The 27,213-nt window shown below is 42.9% G+C and overlaps 1 protein-coding gene and 1 pseudogene across 1 annotated transcript; one reads left to right on the top strand and one right to left on the bottom strand.

Moving 5' to 3' along the window:
* Positions 1 to 430: 430 nt before the first annotated feature.
* On the bottom strand, positions 431 to 26,715 carry LOC122911881 (caspase recruitment domain-containing protein 8-like). The gene is given in 12 exon segments (XM_044256993.1): positions 431 to 696; positions 3,799 to 3,843; positions 4,892 to 5,033; positions 6,071 to 6,196; positions 7,635 to 7,897; positions 7,969 to 8,198; positions 8,758 to 8,908; positions 17,652 to 17,707; positions 22,047 to 22,202; positions 23,429 to 23,575; positions 24,944 to 25,042; positions 26,672 to 26,715. Coding segments are annotated over 12 exon segments (1,725 nt in total).
* On the top strand, positions 18,659 to 19,737 carry LOC122911882 (annotated as a pseudogene).
* Positions 26,716 to 27,213: the final 498 nt, after the last annotated feature.

The raw sequence follows: 27,213 nt of genomic DNA, 5'->3' as shown, positions 1-27,213 counted from the left end.
TCCTACTCTCTTGAGATATTGTTGAGGGGAAGATATGAGGATACAGAAATAGGTATCTGTCTAGTTACACATCAGTCCTCAGTAAAACCTGTGTGGTGGCTGGGTGTCACCTGGACCTCTTTTTCTTCGACACTGAACTCAATGATAACACGTCTGTTTATCCACTTTCCTTCTTGTTTTTAAAAGATTTATTTAATTTATTTATTTGAGAGAGAGAGTGGGAAGAGGGGCAGAGGAAGACAATTTCATACAGACTCGCCCTTAGTGTGGAGCTGAGAGCTGAGCTCACTCTCACGACCCCGAGATCACGAACTGAGCTGAAATCAAGAGTCAGACACTTAAATGATTGAGCCACCCAAGCATTCCTCTTTATCCATTATCCGTGGAGGACACGGGATTCTCTCTTCCTGAGTCTTGACCTGAGTCAATGTTATAAACTCTGCTGGCTGAGGTAGGACATCAGGTAAGGATCTCTTTGCTGAAGGCTTCTGAAGAGTATCTCCAGGGCCTGGGGTCCTTTCTTTTCCACCATCCTCAGCAGGGTCTCATTCTTCCTCTGCTGTGTTGGAAACTGCTGCACCAGCTCCTTCTCTTCCTCAGTGAAGACTTCACTGTCCTGAAGATCATCTAGTACTCCGCTCAGGTCCCCCAGCCTGGTTCTCAGGTGCCGGTGGTTCTCCTTCATAAACGTCTCAACTGGACACAAGAAAGAGTTGCAGACTCAGAAAGGGATAGCTCACTTATGGGGTTCAAGATGTATGCTCAATGTAAACACACACACACACACACACACACACATATTTTAATTTAAGTAGGCTCCAGGCCCAGCATGGAGCCCCAAATGGGGCCTGAACTCATGACCCTGAGTGAAGACCCAAACTGAGATCAAGAGTCACACACTTAACCAGCTGAGTCACCCAGCCACTGCTTAAAGGCATAATTCTGTGTGGAGATATTGCTCATTCTCTTTTGCATGTTGCCCAGATCTTACACACACATCCTCAGGATTTCCAGTCCATTCCCAGGGGTGTATGAATCTAGGGAAACTTAGTGATCCCTCTTCTGCAATTCCATTCCCTCTTCTCCAAGCTTTGAGCACCTCTCCTTTATTTCTTGTTTTCACTGGAATCCCACAGAAGGCCTATCTTTTTCCACATTCATCTATTCATCCTTCTAACGTATTTCAAGTTCACACATTGGTACACATGATACCAGACGTCAAGGTGTAGTAGACTAGCTCTCCACCCTCAACGGTCTTCTGATAAACTGTGTAGAAAGAGATTTAATGGGTGAAGTACAACACAGAGGGGACAGAGAGCACTGGAGAGAAGAAGGTATTTTGCATCATGCCAACTCAGGGTTCACGCTGGTGACCACACATCATACCTGTGTGACCTTGGCTAAAACATATCGCTTTTGAATTCCTCAGTTTCTTCATTAAAGGCATGACTGTCTTTTTTTTTTTCTTTTTGAGAGAGAGAGAGAGAGAGAGCACCAGTAGGGAGACAAAGGCAGAAAGAGAGAGAGAGAGAGAAAGTCTTAAGCAGGCTCCACACCCAGTGTGGATCTGGACACAGGGCTCGATCTCACAAACCTGAGATCATGATCTGAGCCGAGATCAGGAGTCAGACATTTAATCAACTCAGCCACCCAAAAGGGTGACCCAAAAGGGGGATTGGTTTCTATATACAACTCGTGCCTCTAGAACTTCTGTTCTTTAACACAGTGGTGAAGATCATTCATGTCCAGTCATCACAATTATAACCAAACACCTTCATTGAACGATGTGATTTCTGTGAAGTCTTGGTGCTTCTCCTGAAAAATTACTGGAAGTGTCCATTCAGTGACTCCTCAATTTGAATGACTGAAGTTCCTCTCAAAAAGATTCTCAACTTAACCTATTCTTACTGCCTCATTTGTTTAGCAATTTCTATTCCATCTTCTTCATTGGACATAAATTTCACTTTTTCCTCTCTCCAGGATACACTCTGAAACTTTTTCAACTCCCTCAAGGTTAAATCTGAGCCTCCCATTTCAACCTCCCTTATATCCCTCTAATTTTCCTTTGGAACGTGTATCACAACTGTATTTTGATAAGCACTGCGAAATCAGCTTCACTGTTTTCACCTGCTGGAATAGAAACCCCATGAGTGTGGGGGGGGTGTCTGTCTCAGGCTACATTCCATACAGGACCACTACCAATGCCATGTTCACTCTGATGCTCCTCCATGCTTTTCTGTGGAAGCCAGCCAAAGTTCATTGACAGGACTAGACAGAAGCGGTGAGTATAATACACACCTATATGTACCCAGAATATTTGCCACGCAACAGGCATTCCATAAGCTGCATTTGTCACCATGATCATTTTTATCACCATAATTCCATAGGAGAAAAATGCAACCGTAGCCCTTGGCTCAGAAAGGAGGGGATGACTAGACTTTCAAGCAAAGTCTTCACAGAAGAGTTAGTATCAGAGGAGGCTTTCGAGGAATAGGATTCTGGTATTAAATACAAGATGTCACCAGGCCAAAAGGCAAAGACGGGGAGAGAGATGTCAGGCTTCACAGTGCATGCTGGCCAGAATGAAGATCTTACTCAAGACGTGGGCTGGCAGCAGCTTCTGAAGGGTGTTCTAGAGAGAGCACACGAGGGTGGGTTTCATCCTTCTGACACCAGGTGGCAGGTAGCTCTCGCTTTAGAGCTTGTAGAAGAGGAAGGCAAGAGACGTCTTCTTGGTGCTACACACTCACCACCTACATAAACCCTTTCAATTTCCTTTGTGAAATCTTCTTTACCTCATTCTTAACTGTATCTGTGGTTGGGTTTGAACCCAACTGCAACTCCAGGTGTGGGGTCTGATTTTCTGTAGCTCATCAGTCTCTCTGGGCCCCCTGACCATAACACCAGCTGGCCAGGAAGTGGGTTTGTGCCATTTCAAGCCAGTGTGACACCTGAGGAGTAAGAGGGATCAGGGGATGTTCCCTTTCTCCTCCGGAAGATCTGTTTTTGAGACAGGAGGCCTGTCACTTTTACTGTGTGCAGACTGACAAAGCTGACAATGTGGAGGTCATAATATAGTCCTCTGAATTCAGACTCTTATTATATCTTATTTATTTATTTTTAAAAGTTGTTGTTGTTGTTGTTGTTGTTATTACAGGATCTCTACTCCCAAGGTGAGACTTGAACTCACAACTACCCAAGATCAAGAATCACATGTTCTTCTGACTGAGCCAGCCAGGTGCCCCTTGACTCCTTACTTTGCATAATTTCTTTCTCTGCTACATATCCTCTCCAGTAACTAACCATTTCCCAGTTAATCCCTGTTCTCAATTTTCACAACCTCCTAATCTGGCTCCCACTTCCTGTCCATTCCCCACCCACAGTCATCCACACTGTTCAGAACAGTGAGTGCATTGCTACCCACCTTTCCTGAGTGCCCCTTTGCCCTCAGCCTAAGGACCGAAAGAGTTCAGCCATCACCCTTCTGCTTTCAACTTCTGTTTCTTGCCTGCCTCTGGTCTCAGGTGTACTCAGTCCCTCTAGAGTTTCATCTCCAGCCATATCGAACTACTTTCACTGAGACTTCCTCAGATGCAAGATATTTTCCCCAATAAGACGTGGTTGCATGCTCAGAGTCTGCTTCTTAAACCCTCCCATAAATTCGCTCAAGTGGCTCAGACTCCTTCTTTGTGTCAGACAGCACTCAGTCTCTGTAGCCGAAGAGAAGGTAGGATCCCTCACTGAGCCACATCACACCCCTCAAAACCTCCAGACATTTGGTGTGGACACTGCACTCACCTGAGAAGGGAGAAGGTGGTGATGCAGCACAAAACTGGAGCTCCACTAGGAAAGAAGGAAAAGTTGGAAAATGAACCATTTACCTTATTTAGTTTTTCTTTTTTTTAAAACTGTTGTTGTTGTTGTAATCTCTACACCCAACATGGTGCTCAGACTCCCAACTCTGAGATCAAGAGGCACAGGCTCTTCTGACTGAGCCAGCCAGGTGCCCCTGCAGTTTCTCTAGTCTTCCATGCAGTGCACTAAAATAATTTGATTCCATTTCCTGGGTTAAGGATCCCATTGGAACATTGATATACCTAATGGAACCCAATTAAGTAGAACGTCACCCACTGCCCACCAAGGAAATGCATCAGAGGAAGAAACAGTTTTTCCAATATTTTATTTCTATTTCTAAGCCAATATGTGAGGAAATGAGAAAGCTATGGTAACATTATCACACTATTCTACATAAATCATTCTCCAGGCAAATGTATTTTAGACACGAAATACCATCATAAAGTGAGTACATTTCAAAAATAAGTAATGATATTCTTTTAACCCTATAATACTGAGATTTTGATAGTACAAAATTTATACGTTGAACACACATATAAGTTGGTGGGAGATTTGCCAATTGGAGCCACCATTTGGAAAAGTCACTAGAGTCTGTTTACCATGAAGCCTTCCACATGGTTTTACATGTTCTTCCTAAAAGCCCTGTTGTTCTTTCAACTTCTGATCAATTCTGTGCCCTTCCTTCAGCAGCTGATTAGTCTCTATGTATGAAAACTATAAAATTGCCCAGGACAAAGAATTAAATTGACTTCTCCTCCACTGGTTCTTATGATTAGTATCTCTGCTCACTGCCTCCTACGTATGAGAGGGTCCAATTCTCGATAGCAACAGCCATACCTATCCCAGGCAAACTTGACCAGTGTCTACACTTTTGCTTCAACTCAACATGGACTCTAAGCTGGCAGTAGATTTATTTTCTACTCTGCAATGGGACCATAAACAGACCTTCTCCTCTGGCACAAATCACTACAACCCAGAAAAGAGGTGCATAATTTGTTTTTATCCCCCCAAATTTAAACATCATATTTTTACCTACCTGGCTTCACCAAAGTGTGCCAGACCGAAGTCTTGCATGTTTGTTCAATAACTTCAAATATGATTGGTTCCTCCATCTTCCCAGCAAAGACTTTAGAGAATGACTGGGGTTCTCCAGGACTCCTGTAGGATAATTTCAACTCCTAGAAGAAGCACAGCACTTAACTTAAAGTGTCAGGGGGTTGACGGTGGGGGTAGAAAGGCCTGTTTGCCTGCAGTGAACTGGTCACTGAAATATTAGCCATTTCCTATACAGTCTTTTTTTTTTTAATTTTTTTTTAATTGTTAATTTTTTTCTTTTTTTTTCCAATTTATTTATTTTCAGAAAAACAGTATTCATTATTTTTTCACCACACCCAGTGCTCCATGCAAGCTGTGCCCTCTATAATACCCACCACCTGGTACCCCAACCTCCCACCCCCCCCCACCACTTCAAACCCCTCAGATTGTTTTTCAGAGTCCATAGTCTCTCATGGTTCATCTCCCCTTCCAATTTGCCCAAAAGCACATACCCTCCCCAATGTCCATAACCCTACCCCCCTTCTCCCAACCCCCCTCCCCCCAGCAACCCACAGTTTGTTTCGTGAGATTAAGAGTCACTTATGGTTTGTCTCCCTCCCTATCCCATCTTGTTTCATGGATTCTTCTCCTACCCACTTAAGCCCCCATGTTGCATCACCACTCCCTCATATCAGGGAGATCATATGATAGTTGTCTTTCTCCGCTTGACTTATTTCGCTAAGCATGATACGCTCTAGTTCCATCCATGTTGTCGCAAAAGGCAAGATTTCGTTTCTTTTGATGGCTGCATAGTATTCCATTGTGTATATATACCACATCTTCTTGATCCATTCATCTGTTGATGGACATCTAGGTTCTTTCCATAGTTTGGCTATTGTGGACATTGCTGCTATAAACATTCGGGTGCACGTGCCCCTTTGGATCCTATACAGTCTTGTGGCTGGTTGAGGGAAAAACAAAAGGAGAATGGTCAACAATATTTTCAAATTTACAATTTTAGGAATTAGTATTATTCCATGGAAGAAAAGGTAGCTGAGCTCCTATCAGGATGTGGTTTGGAGAATAATCATCTGAGCTAACACTCTCCTTTAAAAAAAAAAAAAAAGTACAAAATTTTGAAACCTGAGTGAAATTTGAGTTACATCCAAATTCTACTGACCTTGGGCGTTATTTCCAGGTCGGCCAAACCAGACACAATATAAGAGGAACCAAAATGCAGGGGTTCCACAGTGGGGGAGGTCTGCAGACGCACACCGTGAAACTTAGTTTCTTCTTCATCTATTGCCTGAGGAAGAAGCAGCAGAAGCAATTCAGGGAGCAAAGCTAAAAGTAAACATATGCTAAAAGTAAACATATGCCTCTGGACATGAGGGATTTTATTTTTTTAAGATTTTATTTTTAAGTAATCTCTGTACACAATGTGGGGAGCAAACTCACAGCTCTGAGATCCACAGCTGCATGTTTCTCCAACTGCCCCAGTTTGGTGCATGAGAGACATGTATTAATAAAATTTTCCTGCTGGTTATCTCAGAGCTAGGGATTTATTTCATTTTTGTTTGTTTGTTTGTTTGTTTTTTCCTTGGTGGGGCAGAATGGGCAGAGGAAGATGGAGAGAGTGTCTTCAACAGGCTCCAAACTCAGCACAGAGCCCAACTCTGGGCTCCATCTCAAGACCCTGAGATCATGACCTGAGCCAAAATCAAAGGTCACACACTTAACCAACTGAGCTACAAATTGCTCCCCCCACAAAGGATTTCTTTTTATTACAAATCTCTGTAGAGTTTGATTTTTCTTTGTATAATGTGGCAGGGATAGCCTGAGTGTTCCTCAAATCCGGGGACAAGGAGGCTTTCTCCTTGTGCCTCGGCAGAGAACCATTGCTGTCTGCAGCTGCATCTATGAGGGACGAGGCTCCTGCTCCATGAGGTGACAGCCACCTGCCCACCAGCAAGCAATACAGCAGTGATGTCACCCCAGAGAGACCCAGAGGCAGAACAGAAAAGACCTCAGAGCTCTCTGAGAATCCACCCATGATACAGAATAGAACTCAAACAACAAAATAATAATAACATTCGACAAGTCTCAGCTACAGCTCAATACACACTTTCTGGAATTAACAAGCAAGAATTGCTGTCAAAAAACAATTACAGTAGATGCTTTCATCAGTCCAATTAGTAAATACTCTTGGTGGGTAGCGATCAGGTCGGGGCAGGAAGGGGAAAGAAGCTGGTGATGTCCACTTCTCCATTTGGGTGCAGCACACATGGTGTGTTCACTGCAAAAATTAGGGAGCGATCCATTTATCTGCATATTTGATTCATGTTAAAAGAAATCCATAGATCCATTTAAAGGAAGGGTGTCCAATGCTGAAACATGAGTTTCATGTGAGCATAAACGATGCTCAGTCGGTTAAGCGTCTACCTTCAGCTCAGGTCATGATCCCAGGGTCCTGGATGGAGTCCTCCATCTACCTCCCTGCTCAGCAGGGAGCCGGCTTCTCCTTCTGCCTGACACTCCCCCTTCTTGTGCTCTCTCTCTATCTCTCTTGGTCTCTCTTTCTCTCTCACTCTCTCTCTCTGGAAAAGAAATAAAGACAGTCTTAAGAAAAAAAAAGAAAGAAAGAAAAAGAGAAATAAAGAAAGCAAACAAACAGAAACAGAGTCCAAGGTCCAAGGCTGTAAGTGGATGTATAGTTCTCGCTTCTCCAAATCTGCCAACCTTACCTTCATCACCAAGGAGTCACTGGGGATAAGGTACAGGTGAAATTTAATCTCTTTAGGGTAGAAGTGATAATGGAGCAGTGCCGTGGAAGTGATGGGGACCGAAATACCAATCGCACTGGCCAATCTCAGCAGGATCCCCATCAGAGAGAAGCTGGGGTTTTCCAGGATGGCACAGAAAGGCTCCACTCGGGCTGGTGCCTCTAGGATCATCTCTTCATCCTTAAAATGGGCAATGTGGAACCAAGACATATCGACCTCCTTTGCTGTAGGACAATGAGAAAGGGCATCAGACAGTGTTCCCCACCATCCCCACAGCCCCCTCTCCCTTCCTTACCTGGCAGGGAGATGATGTGAGGGAGGTGGATTTCAGCAATGACCCCCTCGGGCTCCACAGAGATATCAAACAGTGGGCCTGCCACCATATACTGCTCCTCAGGCTGTAACTTCAGTTCTGGATGCTGACTCCAAGAATCGAATGCTATCCTCACGGTCACCGCTGCTGTTACCAAGAATCCGAGGCATGTCACTGGCCACAGATAGAAGCCAGCCATGGGGAAGTGGACGCTGAAAGGAGCCAGAGTGATAGTCATGCTGGGAGAAGACCAGGACTTTGATTTTTCTTTTTTAGATTTTATTTATGTATTTCAGAGAGAGTGAGTGAGAGAGCATGAGCCGGGGGAGCAGCAGAGGGAGAGGGAGAAGCTGAGCAGGGAGCCTGAACTGGAGCTTGACCCAGGACCTCTGGATCATGACCTTAGCCAAAGACGGACCGTAATCGACTGAGCCACCCAGGCTCCCTGGGTCTTTAATTACAAAACGAAGGTGCAGAGGGACGTGATGTTGTGGTGGAGCAAATTTCAAGACCCTTCTGTGGCTTTCACCACATTAGAACACTCTGGCGAGTTAATGATGCTCTGAGGGCCCCACTTTCTCTATATTCTACATGTGGTGAAATTAAAACACCAGCTCAGTGCATAGGATCAGAAAATCCTGACAAAATTTCCAGTGTTGAAGGGGTGAATCGCATACCTTATCATGTAGGTGTGTACATGTAAGTATCACACAGCACATACTTCCTTTATGGGAGAATTGTATTGAAACAACCAACATCTTCAGTTCTTACCTGTATCTGTTTGCACTCTCATCAATCAACTCAATATCCACATTTCCTTCAGGTCCCAGAAACTGATAACTATGACAAGCTGGTCCAACCCCAGAAAAGAGTTTAGGAGCCTCGAGGGGCACTAGTGTCTCCTCTTCCAAGCAACTCTCTTCTGAAAAATACACATTGTACATGTCAAATTGGATTTGTTGGGAAAGGCCTAAAGGCGTTCTGAATTTTGAATTGCACATGTGCTGTTGGGAATCCAGATATCAGAGAGAAGAGTATGGAGGGAGAACAAGGGGCTTTGGGCTTGGAATCCAGACAAAGACAGGCACAAGAATGTTCTTGGTCACTACTGAAACTGAACCCCCAAATTTAAGAAGGAAGTGAGGTTGGATGGCTTTGTTGGGGGGCAGTATTCACCTAGGGCAGGAACCACGGCAACTAAATTTCTACATGGTCCCAAGCAGCAGCTAACACCCGATGCTGCCGGGGGAACGCAAGTCCATAAAAGGAGCAAGCATGAAAGCCTAAGAAGGAAAGTCACATCTGTTCACCCTACTGTTCACCACCATCCAACCCAAGGCACTGCAGACCATCCTCTGGTTCCCCCAGCATTTCCACCACCCAACTGGGAGAGTCTTCCCAGCAGCACTTAGAGACCCTCTACGCATGCGCTCCCGGATACCATTCTTTCTGCTCAGACTCTGGGTGAGGATGATTTGCATAGAACAAATATCTGTACCCTGGGTGATAGAAGTCTCTGAAATACTGTGCTCGGAGAAAATTGGTTTATCAAGAATTACCTATGATGGAATCCCATTTGGCAGAGAGTAGGGATTTTGGATAGGAAAAAGGAAAAGTCTCAGAAGATTACCTAACCACTCTGAGACTTTTTTTCTCCCATGTCAGTTAGACTAATGCTACCCGCACCTTATAGAACTGCTCTGAATCTTGGTACTAGCTGTGTGGCACCTCCAGAAAATAGCACACGGTGTCAGCCGTTCATGTGAACACAGATGAGCTTCCCCCAACCTCGTGGCTGGTAAGCACAGGAGCTGAGCTGAGCACCAGGACACAGCCAACACCAGTGCCCTGCTCTCCAGAATCTCAGGTGGCTTTCAAACTACTTCACACCAAGTGGGACACTGTCCAACCATGAGCACTTAGAAGTGGAGTGTGTAATGACAGGATCTAGGACAGTCGAGTGGGGTAAATTTTTCCAACCCAGTGACCATCAGCTGGTATAGTGCCAAATTTGAAGATGGAGCATGTAAGAAAGTCCTAATGCTAAAATGAGGTCAAAAGAAAGAAATCTTAATCCAATAGGATTGGTGTCCTTGTGTCCTTATATGATAAGGAAGAGACACTAGATCTCTCTCTCTCTCTCTCTCTGGATACACAGAGGAAAGGCCATGTGGGGACCCAGGGAGAAGGTAACCATCTACAAGCCAGGACAAGAGCCTTCACCAGAGACTAAAAATGCTAGTACCTTGATCTGAGAATTCTAGCCTCCAGAACAATGAGAAAATTAACTTCTATTTTTTTAATTTCTTTTCAGCTTAACAGTATTCATTGTTTTTTTTCCAATTTATTTATTTTCAGAAAAACAGTATTCATTATTTTTTCACCACACCCAGTGCTCCATGCAAGCTGTGCCCTCTATAATACCCACCACCTGGTACCCCAACCTCCCACCCCCCCCCACCACTTCAAACCCCTCAGATTGTTTTTCAGAGTCCATAGTCTCTCATGGTTCATCTCCCCTTCCAATTTGCCCAAAAGCACATACCCTCCCCAATGTCCATAACCCTACCCCCCTTCTCCCAACCCCCCTCCCCCCAGCAACCCACAGTTTGTTTCGTGAGATTAAGAGTCACTTATGGTTTGTCTCCCTCCCTATCCCATCTTGTTTCATGGATTCTTCTCCTACCCACTTAAGCCCCCATGTTGCATCACCACTCCCTCATATCAGGGAGATCATATGATAGTTGTCTTTCTCCGCTTGACTTATTTCGCTAAGCATGATACGCTCTAGTTCCATCCATGTTGTCGCAAAAGGCAAGATTTCGTTTCTTTTGATGGCTGCATAGTATTCCATTGTGTATATATACCACATCTTCTTGATCCATTCATCTGTTGATGGACATCTAGGTTCTTTCCATAGTTTGGCTATTGTGGACATTGCTGCTATAAACATTCGGGTGCACGTGCCCCTTTGGATCACTACGTTTGTATAGTTAGGGTAAATTCCGAGTAGTGCAATTGCTGGGTCATAGGGCAGTTCTATTTTCAACATTTTGAGGAACCTCCATGCTGTTTTCCAGAGTGGTTGCACCAGCTTGCATTCCCACCAACAGTGTAGGAGGGTTCCCCTTTCTCCGCATCCTCGCCAGCATCTGTCATTTCCTGACTTGTTGATTTTAGCCATTCTGACTGGTGCGAGGTGATATCTCATTGTGGTTTTGATTTGTATTTCCCTGATGCCGAGTGATATGGAGCACTTTTTCATGTGTCTGTTGGCCATCTGGATGTCTTCTTTGCAGAAACGTCTGTTCATGTCCTCTGCCCATTTCTTGATTGGATTATTTGTTCTTTGGGTGTTGAGTTTGTTAAGTTCTTTATAGATTTTGGACACTAGTCCTTTATCTGATATGTCGTTTGCAAATATCTTCTCCCATTCTGTCAGTTGTCTTTTGGTTTTGTTAACTGTTTCCTTTGCTGTGCAAAAGCTTTTGATTTTGATGAAATCCCAAAAGTTCATTTTTGCCCTTGCTTCCCTTGCCTTTGGCGATGTTCCTAGGAAGATGTTGCTGCGGCTGAGGTCGAAGAGGTTGCTGCCTGTGTTCTCCTCAAGGATTTTGATGGATTCCTTTCTCACATTGAGGTCCTTAATCCATTTTGAATCTATTTTTGTGTGTGGTGTAAGGAAATGGTCCAATTTCATTTTTCTGCACGTGGCTGTCCAATTTCCCCAACACCATTTATTGAAGAGGCTGTCTTTTTTCCATTGGACATTCTTTCCTGCTTTGTCGAAGATTAGTTGACCATAGAGTTGAGGGTCTATTTCTGGGCTCTCTATTCTGTTCCATTGGTCTATGTGTCTGTTTTTGTGCCAGTACCATGCTGTCTTGATGATGACAGCTTTGTAATAAAGCTTGAAGTCCGGAATTGTGATGCCACCAACTTTGGCTTTGTTTTTCAATATCCCTTTGGCTATTCGAGGTCTTTTCTGGTTCCATATAAATTTTAAAATTATTTGTTCCATTTCTTTGAAGAAGATGGATGGTACTTTGATAGGAATTGCATTAAATGTGTAGACTGCTTTAGGTAGCATAGACATTTTCACAATATTTATTCTTCCAATCCAGGAGCATGGAACATTTTTCCATTTCTTTGTGTCTTCCTCAATTTCTTTCATGAGTACTTTATAGTTTTCTGAGTATAGATTCTTAGCCTCTTTGGTTAGGTTTATTCCTAGGTATCTTATGGTTTGGGGTGCAATTGTAAATGGAATTGACTCCTTAATTTCTCTTTCTTCTGTCTTGTTGTTGGTGTAGAGAAATGCAACTGATTTCTGTGCATTGATCTTATATCCTGACACTTTACTGAATTCCTGTATAAGTTCTAGCAGTTTTGGAGTGGAGTCTTTTGGGTTTTCCACATAGAGTATCATATCATCTGCAAAGAGTGATAATTTGACTTCTTCTTTGCCGATTTGGATGCCTTTAATTTCCTTTTGTTGTCTGATTGCTGAGGCTAGGACTTCTAGTACTATGTTGAATAGCAGTGGTGATAATGGACATCCCTGCCGTGTTCCTGACCTTAGTGGAAAAGCTTTCAGTTTTTCTCCATTGAGAATGATATTTGCAGTGGGTTTTTCATAGATGGCTTTGATGATATTGAGGTATGTGCCCTCTATCCCTACACTTTGAAGGGTTTTGATCAGGAAGGGATGCTGTACTTTGTCAAATGCTTTTTCAGCATCTATTGAGAGTATCATATGGTTCTTGTTCTTTCTTTTATTGATGTGTTGTATCACATTGACTGATTTGCAGATGTTGAACCAACCTTGCAGCCCTGGGATAAATCCCACTTGGTCGTGGTGAATAATCCTTTTAATGTACTGTTGAATCCTATTGGCTAGTATTTTGGTGAGAATTTTTGCATCTGTGTTCATCAAGGATATTGGTCTATAGCTCTCTTTTTTGATGGGATCCTTGTCTGGTTTTGGGATCAAGGTGATGCTGGCCTCATAAAATGAGTTTGGGAGTTTTCCTTCCATTTCTATTTTTTGGAACAGTTTCAGGAGAATAGGAATTAGTTCTTCTTTAAATGTTTGGTAGAATTCCCCCGAGAAGCCATCTGGCCCTGGGCTTTTGTTTGTTTGGAGATTTTTAATGACTGTTTCAATCTCCTTACTGGTTATGGGTCTGTTCAGGCTTTCTATTTCTTCCTGGTTCAATTTTGGTAGTTTATATGTTTCTAGGAATGCATCCATTTCTTCCAGATTGTCAAATTTGTTGGCGTAGAGTTGCTCATAGTATGTTCTTATAATAGTTTGTATTTCTTTGGTGTTAGTTGTGATCTCTCCTCTTTCATTCATGATTTTATTTATTTGGGTCCTTTCTCTTTTCTTTTTGATAAGTCTGGCCAAGGTTTTATCAATTTTATTAATTCTTTCAAAGAACCAGCTCCTAGTTTGGTTGATTTGTTCTATTGTTTTTTTGGTTTCTATTTCATTGATTTCTGCTCTGATCTTTATGATTTCTCTTCTCCTGCTGGGCTTAGGGTTTCTTTCTTGTTCTTTCTCCAGCTCCTTTAGGTGTAGGGTTAGGTTGTGTACCTGAGACCTTTCTTGTTTCTTGAGAAAAGCTTGTACTGCTATATATTTTCCTCTCAGGACTGCCTTTGTTGTGTCCCACAGATTTTGAACCGTTGTATTTTCATTATCATTTGTTTCCATGATTTTTTTCAATTCTTCTTAATTTCCCGGTTGACCCATTCATTCTTTAGAAGGATGCTGTTTAGTCTCCATGTATTTGTGTTCTTTCCAAACTTCCTCTTGTGGTTGAGTTCTAGCTTCAGAGCATTGTGGTCTGAAAATATGCAGGGAATGATCCCAATCTTTTGATACCGGTTGAGTCCTGATTTAGGACCGAGGATGTGATCTATTCTGGAGAATGTTCCATGTGCACTAGAGAAGAATGTGTATTCTGTTGCTTTGGGATGAAATGTTCTGAATATATCTGTGATGTCCATCTCATCCAGTGTATCATTTAAGGCCTTTATTTCCCTGTTGATCTTTTGCTTGGATGATCTGTCCATTTCAGTGAGGGGAGTGTTAAAGTCCCCTACTATTATTGTATTATTGTTGATGTGTTTCTTTGATTTTGTTATTAATTGGCTTATATAGTTGGCTGCGCCCACGTTGGGGGCATAGATATTTAAAATTGTTAGATCTTCTTGTTGGACAGACCCTTTGAGTATGATATAGTGTCCTTCCTCATCTCTTATTATAGTCTTTGGCTTAAAATCTAATTGATCTGATATAAGGATTGCCACTCCTGCTTTTTTCTGATGTCCATTAGCATGGTAAATTCTTTTCCACCCCCTCACTTTAAGTCTGGAGGTGTCTTCGGGCTTAAAATGAGTTTCTTGGAGGCAACATATAGATGGGTTTTGTTTTTTTATCCATTCTGATACCCTGTGTCTTTTGATTGGGGCATTTAGCCCATTAACATTCAGGGTAACTATTGAGAGATATGAATTTAGTGCCATTGTATTGCCTGTAAGGTGACTGTTACTGTATATTGTCTCTGTTCCTTTCTGATCTACCACTTGTAGGCTCTCTCTTTGCTTAGAGGACCCCTTTCAGTATTTCCTGTAGAGCTGGTTTGGTGTTTGCAAATTCTTTCAGTTTTTGTTTGTCCTGGAAGCTTTTAATCTCTCCTTCTATTTTCAATGATAGCCTAGCTGGATATAGTATTCTTGGCTGCATGTTTTTCTCGTTTAGTGCTCTGAAAATGTCATGCCAGCTCTTTCTGGCCTGCCAGGTCTCTGTGGATAAGTCAGCTGCCAATCTAATACTTTTACCATTGTATGTTACAGACTTCTTTTCCCGGGCTGCTTTCAGGATTTTCTCTTTGTCACTAAGGCTTGTAAATTTTACTATTAGGTGACGGGGTGTGGGCCTATTCTTATTGATTTTGAGGGGCGTTCTCTGAACCTCCTGAATTTTGATGCTCATTCCCTTTGCCATATTGGGGAAATTCTCCCCAATAATTCTCTCCAGTATACCTTCTGCTCCCCTCTCTCTTTCTTCTTCTTCTGGAATCCCAATTATTCTAATGTTGTTTCGTCTTATGGTGTCACTTATCTCTCGAATTCTCCCCTCATGGTCCAGTAGCGGTTTGTCCCTCTTTTGCTCAGCTTCTTTATTCTCTGTCATTTGGTCTTCTATATCGCTAATTCTTTCTTCTGCCTCATTTATCCTAGCAGTGAGAGCCTCCATTTTTGATTGAACTTCATTAATAGCCTTTTTGATTTCTACTTGGTTAGATTTTAGTTCTTTTATTTCTCCAGAAAGGGCTTTTATATCTCTGGAGAGGGTTTCTCTAATATCTTCCATGCCTTTTTCAAGCCCGGCTATAACCTTGAGAATTGTCATTTTGAACTCTAGATCTGACATATTACCAATGTCTGTATTGATTAGGTCCCTAGCCTTCGGTACTGCCTCTTGTTCTTTTTTTTGTTGTGAATTTTTCCGCCTTGTCATTTTGTCCAGCTAAGAGTATATGAAGGAGCAAGTAAAATACTAAAAGGGTGGCAACAATCCCAGGAAAATATGCTTTAACCAAATCAGAAGAGATCCCAAATCATGTGGGGGGATTTCTCCCCCCTCACGATTGGGTGAGGGATCTCCTCTGATTGGGATCTCCTTTGATTGGGATCTCCCAATCTCTTCTGATTGGGATCTCCCAATCTCTTCTGATTGGGATCTCTTCTGATTTGGGGATAAAAAGAGGTTCAAAAAGAAAGAAAGAAAAAAAGAATTAAAAAAAAGAGATTGAATTAAAAATTCAATCAAGAATTTAAAAAAGAATTAAGAAAAAAAAAGATTGAAGAGATTAGGATCTCTTCTGATTTGGGGATAAAAAGAGGTTCAAAAAGAAAGAAAGAGAAAAAAAGAAAAAAAAAGAATTTAAAAAAAAGAAAATGAATAAAGAAAAGTATAAAAAAGCAAAATATATATATATTAGATAATCTAGTTAAAAAACGTTAAAAAAGAAAAGGGTAAAATTATAAAAAATTTTAGCAGAAGAAGAGAAAAAAAATGAAAAAGAAAAAAAAATAAATTAACTGCAAGACTAAAAAATCACCGGCAGAAAGCCATGAGTTCCGTGGTTTGTTTTCTCCTCCTCTGGAATTCTGCTGCTCTCTCCTTGGTATTGAAACTGCACTCCTTGGTAGGTGAACTTGGTCTTGCCTGGATTTCTTGTTGATCTTCTGGGGGAGGGGCCTGGTGTAGTGATTCTCAAGTGTCTTTGCCCCAGGCGGAATTACACCACCCTTACCAGGGGCCGGGGCTGAGTGATCTGCTCGGCTTTGCTTTCAGGAGCTTTTGTTCCCTGAGCACTTTCCGTAGAGTTCCGGAGGACAGGAATACAAATGGCGGCCTCCTGGTCTCCGGCCCAGAGGAGCCGAGAGCCCAGGGCTCCGCTCCCCTGTGCGCCCTCAGCGAACTGCTCCTGGTAACTCGCGTCTGCCTAACCTCCGGCCGCGCTCCGAGCTCACCGAGCTTGCGACCGGTTCAAGGCAACTCCGAGCTGTGAGCTTACTGTCGGCTCTGTCTCTGCAGCCGGCTTTCCCGTTCCAATATCCACAAGCTTTGCGACACTCAGACACCCCCGATCCTTCTGTGACCCCGCAGGACCTGAGGTCACGCCGACCCCGTGTGGGCTTCGCCCCGGTTTAGCCTCCGGAGCGATGTCCCTCAGCGGAACAGACTTTTAAAAGTCCTGATTTTGTGCTCCGTTGCTCCGCCGCTTGCCGGGAGCCGGCCCCTCCCCCCGGGGTCTATCTTCCCGTCGCTTTGGATTCACTTTTCCGCCAGTCCTACCTTTCAGAAAGTGGTTGTTTTTCTGTTTCTAGAATTGCTGTTCTTCTTCTCTTCGATCTGCCGATGGATTTGCAGGTGTTTGCAATCTTTAGATAAGCTCTCTAGCTGATCTCCTGCTAGCTGAGGTAGTCTCAGCCTGCTACTTCTCCGCCATCTTGACTCCTCCCGTATTCATTGTTTTTGCACCACACCCAGTGCTCCATGCAATATGTATCCTCCTTAATACCCACCACCGAACCACTTCGTCTGGGGTATCTTGCTATGGCAGTCCTAGGACTCTCATACAGTAAGAATGTGTTCTAGCCCAAAGCCAATCAGAGTACTAATGTCACAAAGGATCAAGATCGTTAAGCACACATTGCTTATATTTTGAAGTCTTGGCATGGATTAAGGTAAATGAAAACAAGCCCCTTTTAATTAACTCGAACACAATCCAATGCTGTCACACCTCACTTGGAAGATTTCTCTCCTCTAAGTTTGCTTTATTTGTCTTGACACAGAGTCTAGATGATACATTCATAGAGTTCCCTTGGATAACAAGAAGAGAATGTGTTAATGTCCTTAATAGAGTGTTTGGAATATGGAATCCACTCCAGTCATGATATCCAAGATTATACCTGCTTCTTGTTCCCATTTATATTGTAAGGAGGATGGTGTTAGAGCTAAGAAAAATTTCTTTTGATTGTCACCACCCGAAAGACTTCAAAACTGTCTTCTACCCATATAACCACAGGACATTTCCATCAACCCGCTACACACCCCTGGCTTCACCTCTATATTAGACAATTACCTGATTCTAGTATCTGTGCAGATTCCTGGTCTTCTGATCCACTGATGCCTGGGGCCCTTGAATGTCAAAAATAGAAATGATTAGAAATCAGCTCACACGGGGTGACCAACTGGCTCAGTCAGTGGAGCACGTGGCTCTTGATCTTGGGGCATGAGTTTGAGCCCTATGTTGGGTGTGGAGATTACTTAAAAATAAAAATCGTTTAAAAAATAACAAAAAAATAAAATACAAAATAAAAATCTTTAAAAAAAAAAACTTTAAAAAAATAAATAATAAATCAATTCACCAAAGGAAATGAAGGGGATGTGATTAAAAACTAGAGCTCTTTTGCACAAACAATGGCCACTACCCAGGAGAGGCCATTTAAAATCTCAATTCAATTAAATTAAATTCAACTAAATTAAGTTAAAATCCAGCTCCTCAGCTGTACTATTCACTTTTCAAGTGCTTCATACCTACCTGTGGCAAATGGCTAACATATTGGCTGATGCAGAAGGGAACATTTCCATCATCACAGAAAGTTCTACTGGACAGTCCATTAGACTCTCAAAAACAAGATGACTTGGACAAAGTGAGGTTTCTTATTTTTTTTTAAGATTTAATTTATTTATTTGACAGACAGAGATCACAAGTAGGCAGAGAGGCAGGCAGAGAGAGAGGAGGAAGCAGGCTCTCCGCAGAGCAGAGAGCCCGATGTGGGGCTCGATCCCAGAACCGTGGGATCATGACCTGAGCCGAAGGCAGAGGCTTTAGCCCACGGAGCCACCCAGGTGCTCCCCAAAGTGAGGTTTCTTAACCAGATATCTGAAGAGTAGAACCAAGGGGACCTCTCAGACCAAATGTGGCTTGACCATCTATGTCTTCTCCTATTAGACTCCAAAGTGTCCAAAGTGGTCACACTTCACTTTTTTGTTTAAGTTGCCCTGACTGGGCGTGTGTCGCTTCAGCTGGTGGTGGTGCAAGGAGTAGAGGCAGCAGGGAACTGGGCTCCCATCTGGGTTTGGGAGATGACTGCTGGGATTTCTGAATCTGGTGGGCATCATGGCCAAGGAGATCAGGCAATACCTGAGGGCAAGTTAGATGCACGCCACCCACCCTGAGTCCTTTACGGTGCAGTCTGTTCACTACCAACAGCATGCCCTGAGTATATTTGCCCAAAGTTGTTAAATGCAGACAGTGCTTAGAAAAAAATGTTCCAAATGAGTTTGCAAAGCTTACTGCAGAAAATACAGAAACAAGAAGCGGGACTTAGTGAGGGTCAACGCACAGCAGGGAAAAGGGAGAGAAGAGCAGAAGAGAGGTGGAAGGGGTCAAATAAAGTAAAAAAGGAAGACAATACCACAAAACGTTAGGATTGCCAATATCCCAGAGCAAAAAAGAAATATGTAAGAGGAATATGGGGCATTGTGGATTTCAAAAGTGGCCTTAAAGAAGCTCAGAGAGGGTTGCCTGGATGATTCAGTTGGTTGTGCATCCAACTCCTGATCTCGGCTCAGGTCATGATCTCAGCATTGTGAGATCAAGCCCTGAGTTGGGCTCCTCTCTTGGCTGGACTCTGCTTGAGATTCTCTCTCTCCCTCTCCCTCCACCCTTCACCCCACTTGCTTCCGCTCTCTCTGTCTCTCTTTCAAATATTAAATCAAAAATTTAAAAAAGAAACAGAGTTGGGGTACCTGGGTGGCTCGGTGGATTAAAGCCTCTGCCTTTGGCTCAGGTCATGATCCCAGAGTCCTGGGATTGAGCCCCACATCAGGTACTCAGCTGAGCAGAGAGCCTGCTTCCCCTCCCCCTCTGCCTCCCTCTCTGCCTATTTGTGATCTCTGTCTGTCATATAAATAAATAAAATCTAAGGAAAAAAGAAACAGAGTTTTCGTTTTTTATTTTTTCTCAAAGAGTCGGTGGTGCCTCAGTAACAGGAGAGGATGAAATGATCATTCGGGGAGGCCATTACAGATGACATACTTGATGTCCTTCAGGAAAAATGATCAGAGGTGGATAATGACATCATTGAAGACCTTGGAAGAAGCAAAGAAATGACTTTTGAAAAATGAGTCTATATTTAAAGGTCAAAACCAAGAGGTGATGTGGCCAGAGGGAGAGAGGCTTTTTAAAAAAGATACTTATCCTACATTAAAACTGTAGATTACCCTCACCCTTGGCATATGCACTGTTCTGGATATGCGGCTGCTTGGTTGTTTTTTGTTTTTTGTTTATTGTTTTTTTTAACTGCCAAAGTCTGATAAACAGGGGAGGCCACCAGGCTTATTCAATGAAATAGAATTTAGTCAAATAAAGATTTAGGAACACTGGGTATAAATAAGTAAATAAATGGTTATGATAGATATCTATGACAATTGGAATAAAAACATTGAATTAGCAATTGACTCATGGGTAGAATACTGCCCCATAGGAGCGGTCTCCAAATTCGACTGTACCTGGGAAGCTTTAAAGAAAAAAAAAAAAAACAATAAATGGGTCACAGCACAGACCAATCAAATCAGGAGGCAGAGGCAGGACCTCAGCATCATTACTTTTTTTTTTTTTTCTTAATCAGAGAAAGAGAGAGCCCACATGTGAGCACAAGTAGGGGGAGCAGCAGGCAGAGGGAGAAGGAGGTTTCCCACTGAACAAGAAACCCAACACGGGACTCAAATCCAGGACTCCAAGATCTTGACCTGAGCTGAAGGCAGATGCTCAGCCAACTGAGCCACCCAGGAGCCCCAGCATAATTACTTTTAAAGCTTCCCAAATGATTGCAATATTCAGCCAATGTTGAAAATCATCAGATATAGGGTGAGCTAGTTATTCATGAAGGAAATGCCTAACTGCGAGAAATGTGCCTGAACATATTTTCTTCAGTCAAATGCTCTACCACTGAGCTATACTCCCTTTAGTTGATATTTTCTGGATGAGGACAACCAACTCTATCCAATCTCTGCCCTGGGGAGTTGGAAATGTGGAATGAATCAAGATCAGGGGGATCGTGGGGCAACAATCCTAGCTCCTAAGAAGGGGTGTGATGAAAGAGGACCGAAAGCATTGGTTTCTGGGGGTACAGTAGTTATTGCACGATTGATGCCATGGATCATGAAATGTCTAATTTCACTGACATTTTCTTAGATTCTCCTGATTTCTTGCTCTATACATGTAATCCTTGATCTACAGATTCCTTATATATTCCTTGATATCTCTATTCACTTCAACATGAAAAGGTTTCACAGAGGAACTATACATAGACCAAGGCTAATAAAGACGCATATTTGGAGAAATGGAGTTTTAAAAAAAAGATTTGTAGCTCTTTTCTCAAAAGGGTTTTGGGCAAGCCAGGGGAGAGAAACTTGGCCTGCCCTCCTAAGTCTTGGTGCTTTGTCTGAGGCTACAAAATCAGCCATGGGTTATGTCAGCCCCATGCAAAGCACTGAGAGGAAATACACCGCCTTCTGTTCTCTGCTTGTGCATGCTGGGTTCCAGTGGGTGGCTGAGGTCAGGTTTAGGAGCTGGGAGGAAGCCACCGGTGAGTGCGAGCCAGCTCATCCCAGATCATGGGATCTGACTGTTACTTTTCCAAGAATTTAGTGGGTAGAGTGTTAAACATGTTAACATAAAATTAAATTATATAAAATTTTCATTTAAATAGATCTATATTACAGATAATAAATGCTGAAAACCTGGGACTTTCTAATTATTTTACTACATCTTATGATACTCTGTGCTCTTTTGTTTTTAAGTCTAGTTATTTATTTTTTTGTAATCTCCACACCCAAGTCAGGTTTGAACTCAGGGTCGCAAGATCACAAGTTGCATGCACTACTGACTGAGTCAGCAAGACACCACCATACTCTGCTCAACTGAAGTTATTTCCATCTATGGTACCTGAGTGGTGAAAATACTCTGTAGTTGGGCTACTGCAGACGTTGCTATTTCCAACGTCCTGTTCAGGGACAGCATGTTGGTAGTTTGAAATCCGCCTGATGGAAGTAGTCACCCCACAGAAATTGGCAAACACTACCACCAAAGGCTCTCCCCTTTCCCTGAACATTTTCCAGCATGCCCCTTCACAACCCCAGCCCATCCTTTCTCCTCATCAGCAGTCAGTTTCCCAGGCACTGAGTTGGTTACTTTCATTCTTTCCCAGCTCAGCCAATGACACAGTGATCTTTGCAATTGTTGCTCCCTTTCTGTGTACAGCTTCTCAAGACGCCTTCCTGAAGGAAGAGGTAGTTGGCCTCATTCAGAAATTCCTGGGTTTGTTGGTAAGAATGGATAAGCTCATTCATCCTCCCCCTGATTCCTGAATCAATGACCCAAATCCCCGGATTCTCTTGTGCCCCTGTGATATCGAGGAATGGAATCCAAGACTACCATCAGCTTTCCCCGGGAAATCATTCTCCTTACTTGGAAACAGCTCCATCCCAAGACAGAGGTTCAGCAGCAAGGATGCATGGTTTTGGCCCTGTTGTTATCATGTCTTCATAATCTGAGGAAGGACAAAGCTGGAGACGCTCATCTCATGTCACATAACAACTGTATAGTGATTCACCATAATATTCACTGGAAAACAGAAGGAACTTATGTTATGAATACAGCATGGCAGTCTGGTGACAAGACAATCTCTGTAGCATGACTTTATGTTCATCAAAAGCCCTAGACCCCATGCTTCGTCTTCAGGGAAACCTTCTCTCAAGCCCCCATGACTCCATCTCACCCTCATTATAATGGATTCAGCTGTGTCTCTGTGTCCCACTCCACATTGCTCTCTCCAACCCAGGGAAGCAGAACTCACCCAATTTTCAAATCCTAATACTTGTTGTAAGGTTTTGTTTCATGATAGGCCGTTGACCTAAGTGACCTTGTTGAGAATTGTAAGGAGAAGATTCCTAGCCTACATTCTGCCTTCATCCATCACTGTGTCCAAGAGAATGGGACTCTATTGTGATTAAAATTCCAGGACATCAGTGAGACTATGTATGTGTTGGAAGGACCCACGTAGTACTAATGCTCCTCTTCTACCTCCAGTCTCCATGTGGTAAGGGACACATGAGGATGTTAAGAGGGAGGGAAATGATGAATATCAGTCTTGTTTTCTTCTTCCACTGGGGATCCTCATCCGGATATGGAACTGGAAAGCTCTAAGCTAGGTGATTTCTTCTTCTCACTTGAGAGCTGGTCTCTGGTCTCCCTTGCCTGACTGAGACCAAGATTGGAGTTACGAGCCAGGGAATATCTTTTGGGCCAACACCTGTACTGTGTAACATGATAGCCAGTAGTCACATGTGCCAATTTAAACTTAAATTTTGGGACACCTGGGAGGATCAGTTGGCTAAGCATCTACATCCGGCTCTGGTCATGATCCCAGTGCCCTGGGATTGAGTCCCCCATCCGCCTCCTTGCTCAGTGGGGAGTCTGCTTCTCCCTCTGCCTGCCATTTCCCCTGCTTGTGTGTGTATGTGTGTCTCTCTCTCTCGCAAATAAATAAAATATTTTTTAAAATAAAAAATGAACTTAAATCTTAAGTAGTTAAATTTGAAAATCAGATCTTTGCATGAGATCTGCTGCCTTTTTGTGTATAGCTCCTCAAGACGCCTTCCTGAAGGAAGAGGTAGTTGGCCTCATTCAGAAATTTCTGGGTTGGTTTGTAAGACTGGATAAGCTCATTCATTCTCCTGCTGATTCCTGTATCAATGACCCAGGTCCCCTGATTCTCTTGTGGCCCTGTGATATCAATGAACGGAATCCAATACTATTATCAGCTTTTCCCAGGGAATTATTCCCCTTACTTGGAAAGAGCTCCCTCATAAGATCGAAGTCCAGCAGCCGGGACATACGGTGTTGGCTCTTCTGTTATCACCTCATATCCTAAGGAAGTAGAAGGCCTGAGGTCTGTCACCTTTACCACAGTACGTAGAGTACTAGCACAACATTCACTGGAAAACAGAAGGGAACTTATGAATACAGCATGGCAGTCTGGTGACAGGACAATCTCTGTAGCATGACTTTATGTTCATTAAAAGCCCTAGACCCCATGCTTCGTCTTCAGGGAAACCTTCTCTCAAGCCCCCATGACTCCATCTCACCCTCATAATGGATTCAGCTGTGTCTCTGTGTCCCACTCCACATTGCTCTCTCCAACCCAGGGAAGCAGAACTCACTCAATTCTCAAATCCTAGTACTTGTTGTAAGGTTTTGTTTCATGATAGGCCATTGACCTAAGTGACCTTGTTGAGAATTGTAAGGAGAAGATTCCTAGCCTACATTCTGCCTTCATCCATCACTGTGTCCAAGAGAATGGGACTCTATTGTGATTAAAATTCCAGGACATCAGTGAGACTATGTATGTGTTGGAAGGACCCACATAGTACTAATGCTCCTCTTCTACCTCTGGTCTCCATGTGGTGAGGGACACATGAGGATGCTAAGAGGGAAGGAAACGATGGATATCGGTCTTGTTTTCTTCTTTCACTGGGGATCCTCATCCAAATATGGACCAGGAAAGCCCTATGCTAGATCTTTTCCTCTTCACACTTGACAACTGGGTTCTTGTCTCCTTTTGCTGGCTGGGATCAAGGCTGGGGTTAGGAACAAGGGAATGTCCTTTGGGCCAAGACCTTCAGCATCTAATATGATAGCCACTAGCCACTTGTGCCTATTTAAACTTAAATTTAAATAATTAAATTTGGAAATCAATTCCTCACTTGAATTAGTCCTATTTCAAGTGCTCAAACACTTTCAAGTGCTCAAACACCACAAATGGCCAACGGTTTCCATAGTAGACACGAATATAATATGAATATGAATACGGATATGAAGTATGTCTTTCATGGCAGGAATTCTATTGATGGCCTTGACCTTAATCATCTGCTCCAGCCAGCTGACTAGAGCCTGGCACTGCAGTATCTGGCATTGGTTCAACCAAATAAAGGGGATCTTTGAGAAGGGGTGGATGGATGAAGCAACTGAGGAATTCTTGTGTTCAGCAGCAGCATTTTCCAGCCTATCAAATATTACCTTGAGGCAGAGCCTGTATCTGAGTTAATAGTACTGAGTCAGTGTCAGTTTCCTAGTTTTGACAATGACTATTGTTATAAAAGTTATTATCATTAGAGGAAGCTTGGTTGAGTGTACATTTTTGCTTCTTCTGTACTATTTTCGTTACTTCCATCAGTCTTAAACTATCTCACAATAAAAAGTTATAATGACAAAAAAGAAAGGATAAACACACCGATTTTTATGCAAATCTCTGTGAGAAGATCCAAAATCTTCCCTTTTCCCCCACTGAATATAGTGTCCCTTACCTACTGTACTGTATAGAGCGTGAGCCCTGAGGAGTGTGGGGGACCATCTGACTTTGACTTGATGGGTGTGTGCTTCCAAACCAGCAGCACCCACACAGCCTGGAAAGACACAAGGGGAGTTGTGATTTCATTTTGTGCAATGAACTTGGTGGTGGGACGGTCTCTTCGCTGTGATGGAAAGGAAGTAGCACAAATTTTATGTTCCATCTTCAGAGAGGCATTCCCTGATGTCCACTCTGAGATCCACTTATTTCACAGTGTTAACTCTTCCTCTGTCCCTGCTCAGCAGACAGTGATGGCATCTCAGGGGGCATGTGTCATTGGATTCTCAGCCCTTCACATCCATCACATCTATATGTAATACCTGCTAAGACTGACTAAAGACTTGTCTATAACTTGTTTAATGATACTACTTCTTCTAAAGTAAGTGGTAAGAAATTCCTTCTTCTTGTGCCATCCTTCACTGGTCCTAAAAAGGAGGGAACTTTTATAAAGTTGCACAACACTGGATGAATTATCCTTCTGCCAAAGGAATATCTGTTTAGTGTGAGTTTGTCGTGACTACGGAGACCAAAGAGACAAGAATCCACGGGCCGGCATCACCATTTCCTAGAACTTATACTCATATCAAAATTGTGGCTTCACTCTCTGGGCTAAGTATTGGTTTTCTGACTTTTAAATAAGGATATAACACAGGGGCGTCTGGGTGGCTCAGTGGGTTAAGCCTCTGCCTTTGGCTCAGGCCATGATCCCAGGATCCTGGGATCGAGCCCCCCATTGGGCTGTCTGCTCAGCGGGGAGCCTGCTTCCTCCTCTCTCTCTGCCTACTGCTCTGCCTACTTGTGATCTCTGTCTGTCAAATAAATAAATAAAATCTTTAAAAATAAATAAATAAAAATTTTAAAAATAAGGATATAACACAAATCCTTGTGATAAGTAATCATAGGACAATATTACTTAGTACCCAAATTAGAAAACATTGTGATCCCAGAGAAAATAACCCACTTCAGTGATCCTCCTTATTCCCTGGCCTGTGGGGATTCTACACATGCCGCAGTAGCTGAATCTTTGTCCAATTCATTTATTGCAAGTTCTAGGACAATGGAAAAATGTGTGAATTGGTCACAGATGAGACATGAAACTCTGAAAGCATGCTTCTGGGGAGGAGCAGGACTCATGGATGGAGTTTAGCGGGCTTGCCTGGTGCTATGGGGTGGTCAAAAGCATGGCCATGGCATCAGGGAAAGAGCTGGAGGAACATCCATAGACTTGTTTGTGCTCAAGTATGAAATTGTGTGGTCAGACCAAGGTAATATTACCCCATGAGGGAGAGAAGAAGTCTAAGTAATACATCTGGGTGCCCAGGCAGGTTTTCCCCCTTCTGGTTTGATGAGACAAGTGAATAAGTAAAACTGTAAGCAGAGGGGTTTCTGGGGGGCTCAGTCGTTAAGCCTCTGCCTTCAGCTCAGGTCATGATCCCAGGGTCCTGGGATTGAGCTCCACATCGGGCTCCCTGCTCAATGGGGAATCTTCTGTTCCCTCTCCCTCTACCCATCCTCCCTGCTAATATTCTCTCTCTCTCTCTCTGTCATAAACAAAATCTTTTAAAGAATGCAAGCAGAGCCTTTTCTTGGGGAAAAAAAAAAAGCCAAGTACTCTATTATGTGGAACATCAATGAGATACGGAGGAATCAATCCATCAAGAGCCCTCAAAGGGTAGATACATACCTTCTCCATGTCAGAGAGCATCTTCTGGATCTCTCAGAGGACATCTCCTGGATCTCTTCCTTAAGGGTATCTTTTCTCGTTGATCAGCTGGTGTGTTTATCTCTCAGCTATGTCTCTATTAATCCTGAGAAAAGAAAAGACTATTATATTCAGAGAAGTTGGAAGAACTTGCAGATAAATATTAACTGTTCTATCTCCACACCATAGCCCAAATTGCTTATTGTCCATTCAATAGAAATACATCAGTTGATTTGTTTCCAGTAATGCTAGGCGCATGCAAGAGAGACCCAGAAAAGATTATGAACTTTAAAATTTATTTTATTTTATTTTCTGTGTTAACCCTCTATGTGCAAATACAAGAGATACAGAAGTAACTCCCAGATCAGAGAAGTAATATCACTAAGATGGCAGCAGCCTCACATTCCCTTGATGAAGATCAGTAATTACACAGCTATCCATAAACAAAAACAACTCCGGAAGACATCTGGCATCTGCTTAAGAATTTGCAGCAACACGGTGGGATAAAAAACTGGAGGAAAAAA

This window comes from Neovison vison, chromosome 7, assembly GCF_020171115.1.
Source record: "Neovison vison isolate M4711 chromosome 7, ASM_NN_V1, whole genome shotgun sequence".
NCBI classification, from domain to species: Eukaryota; Metazoa; Chordata; class Mammalia; order Carnivora; family Mustelidae; genus Neogale; species Neogale vison.
The sequence above is the reverse complement of the archived record's forward strand: the minus strand, read 5'-3'. Positions and strand labels throughout refer to the sequence as shown.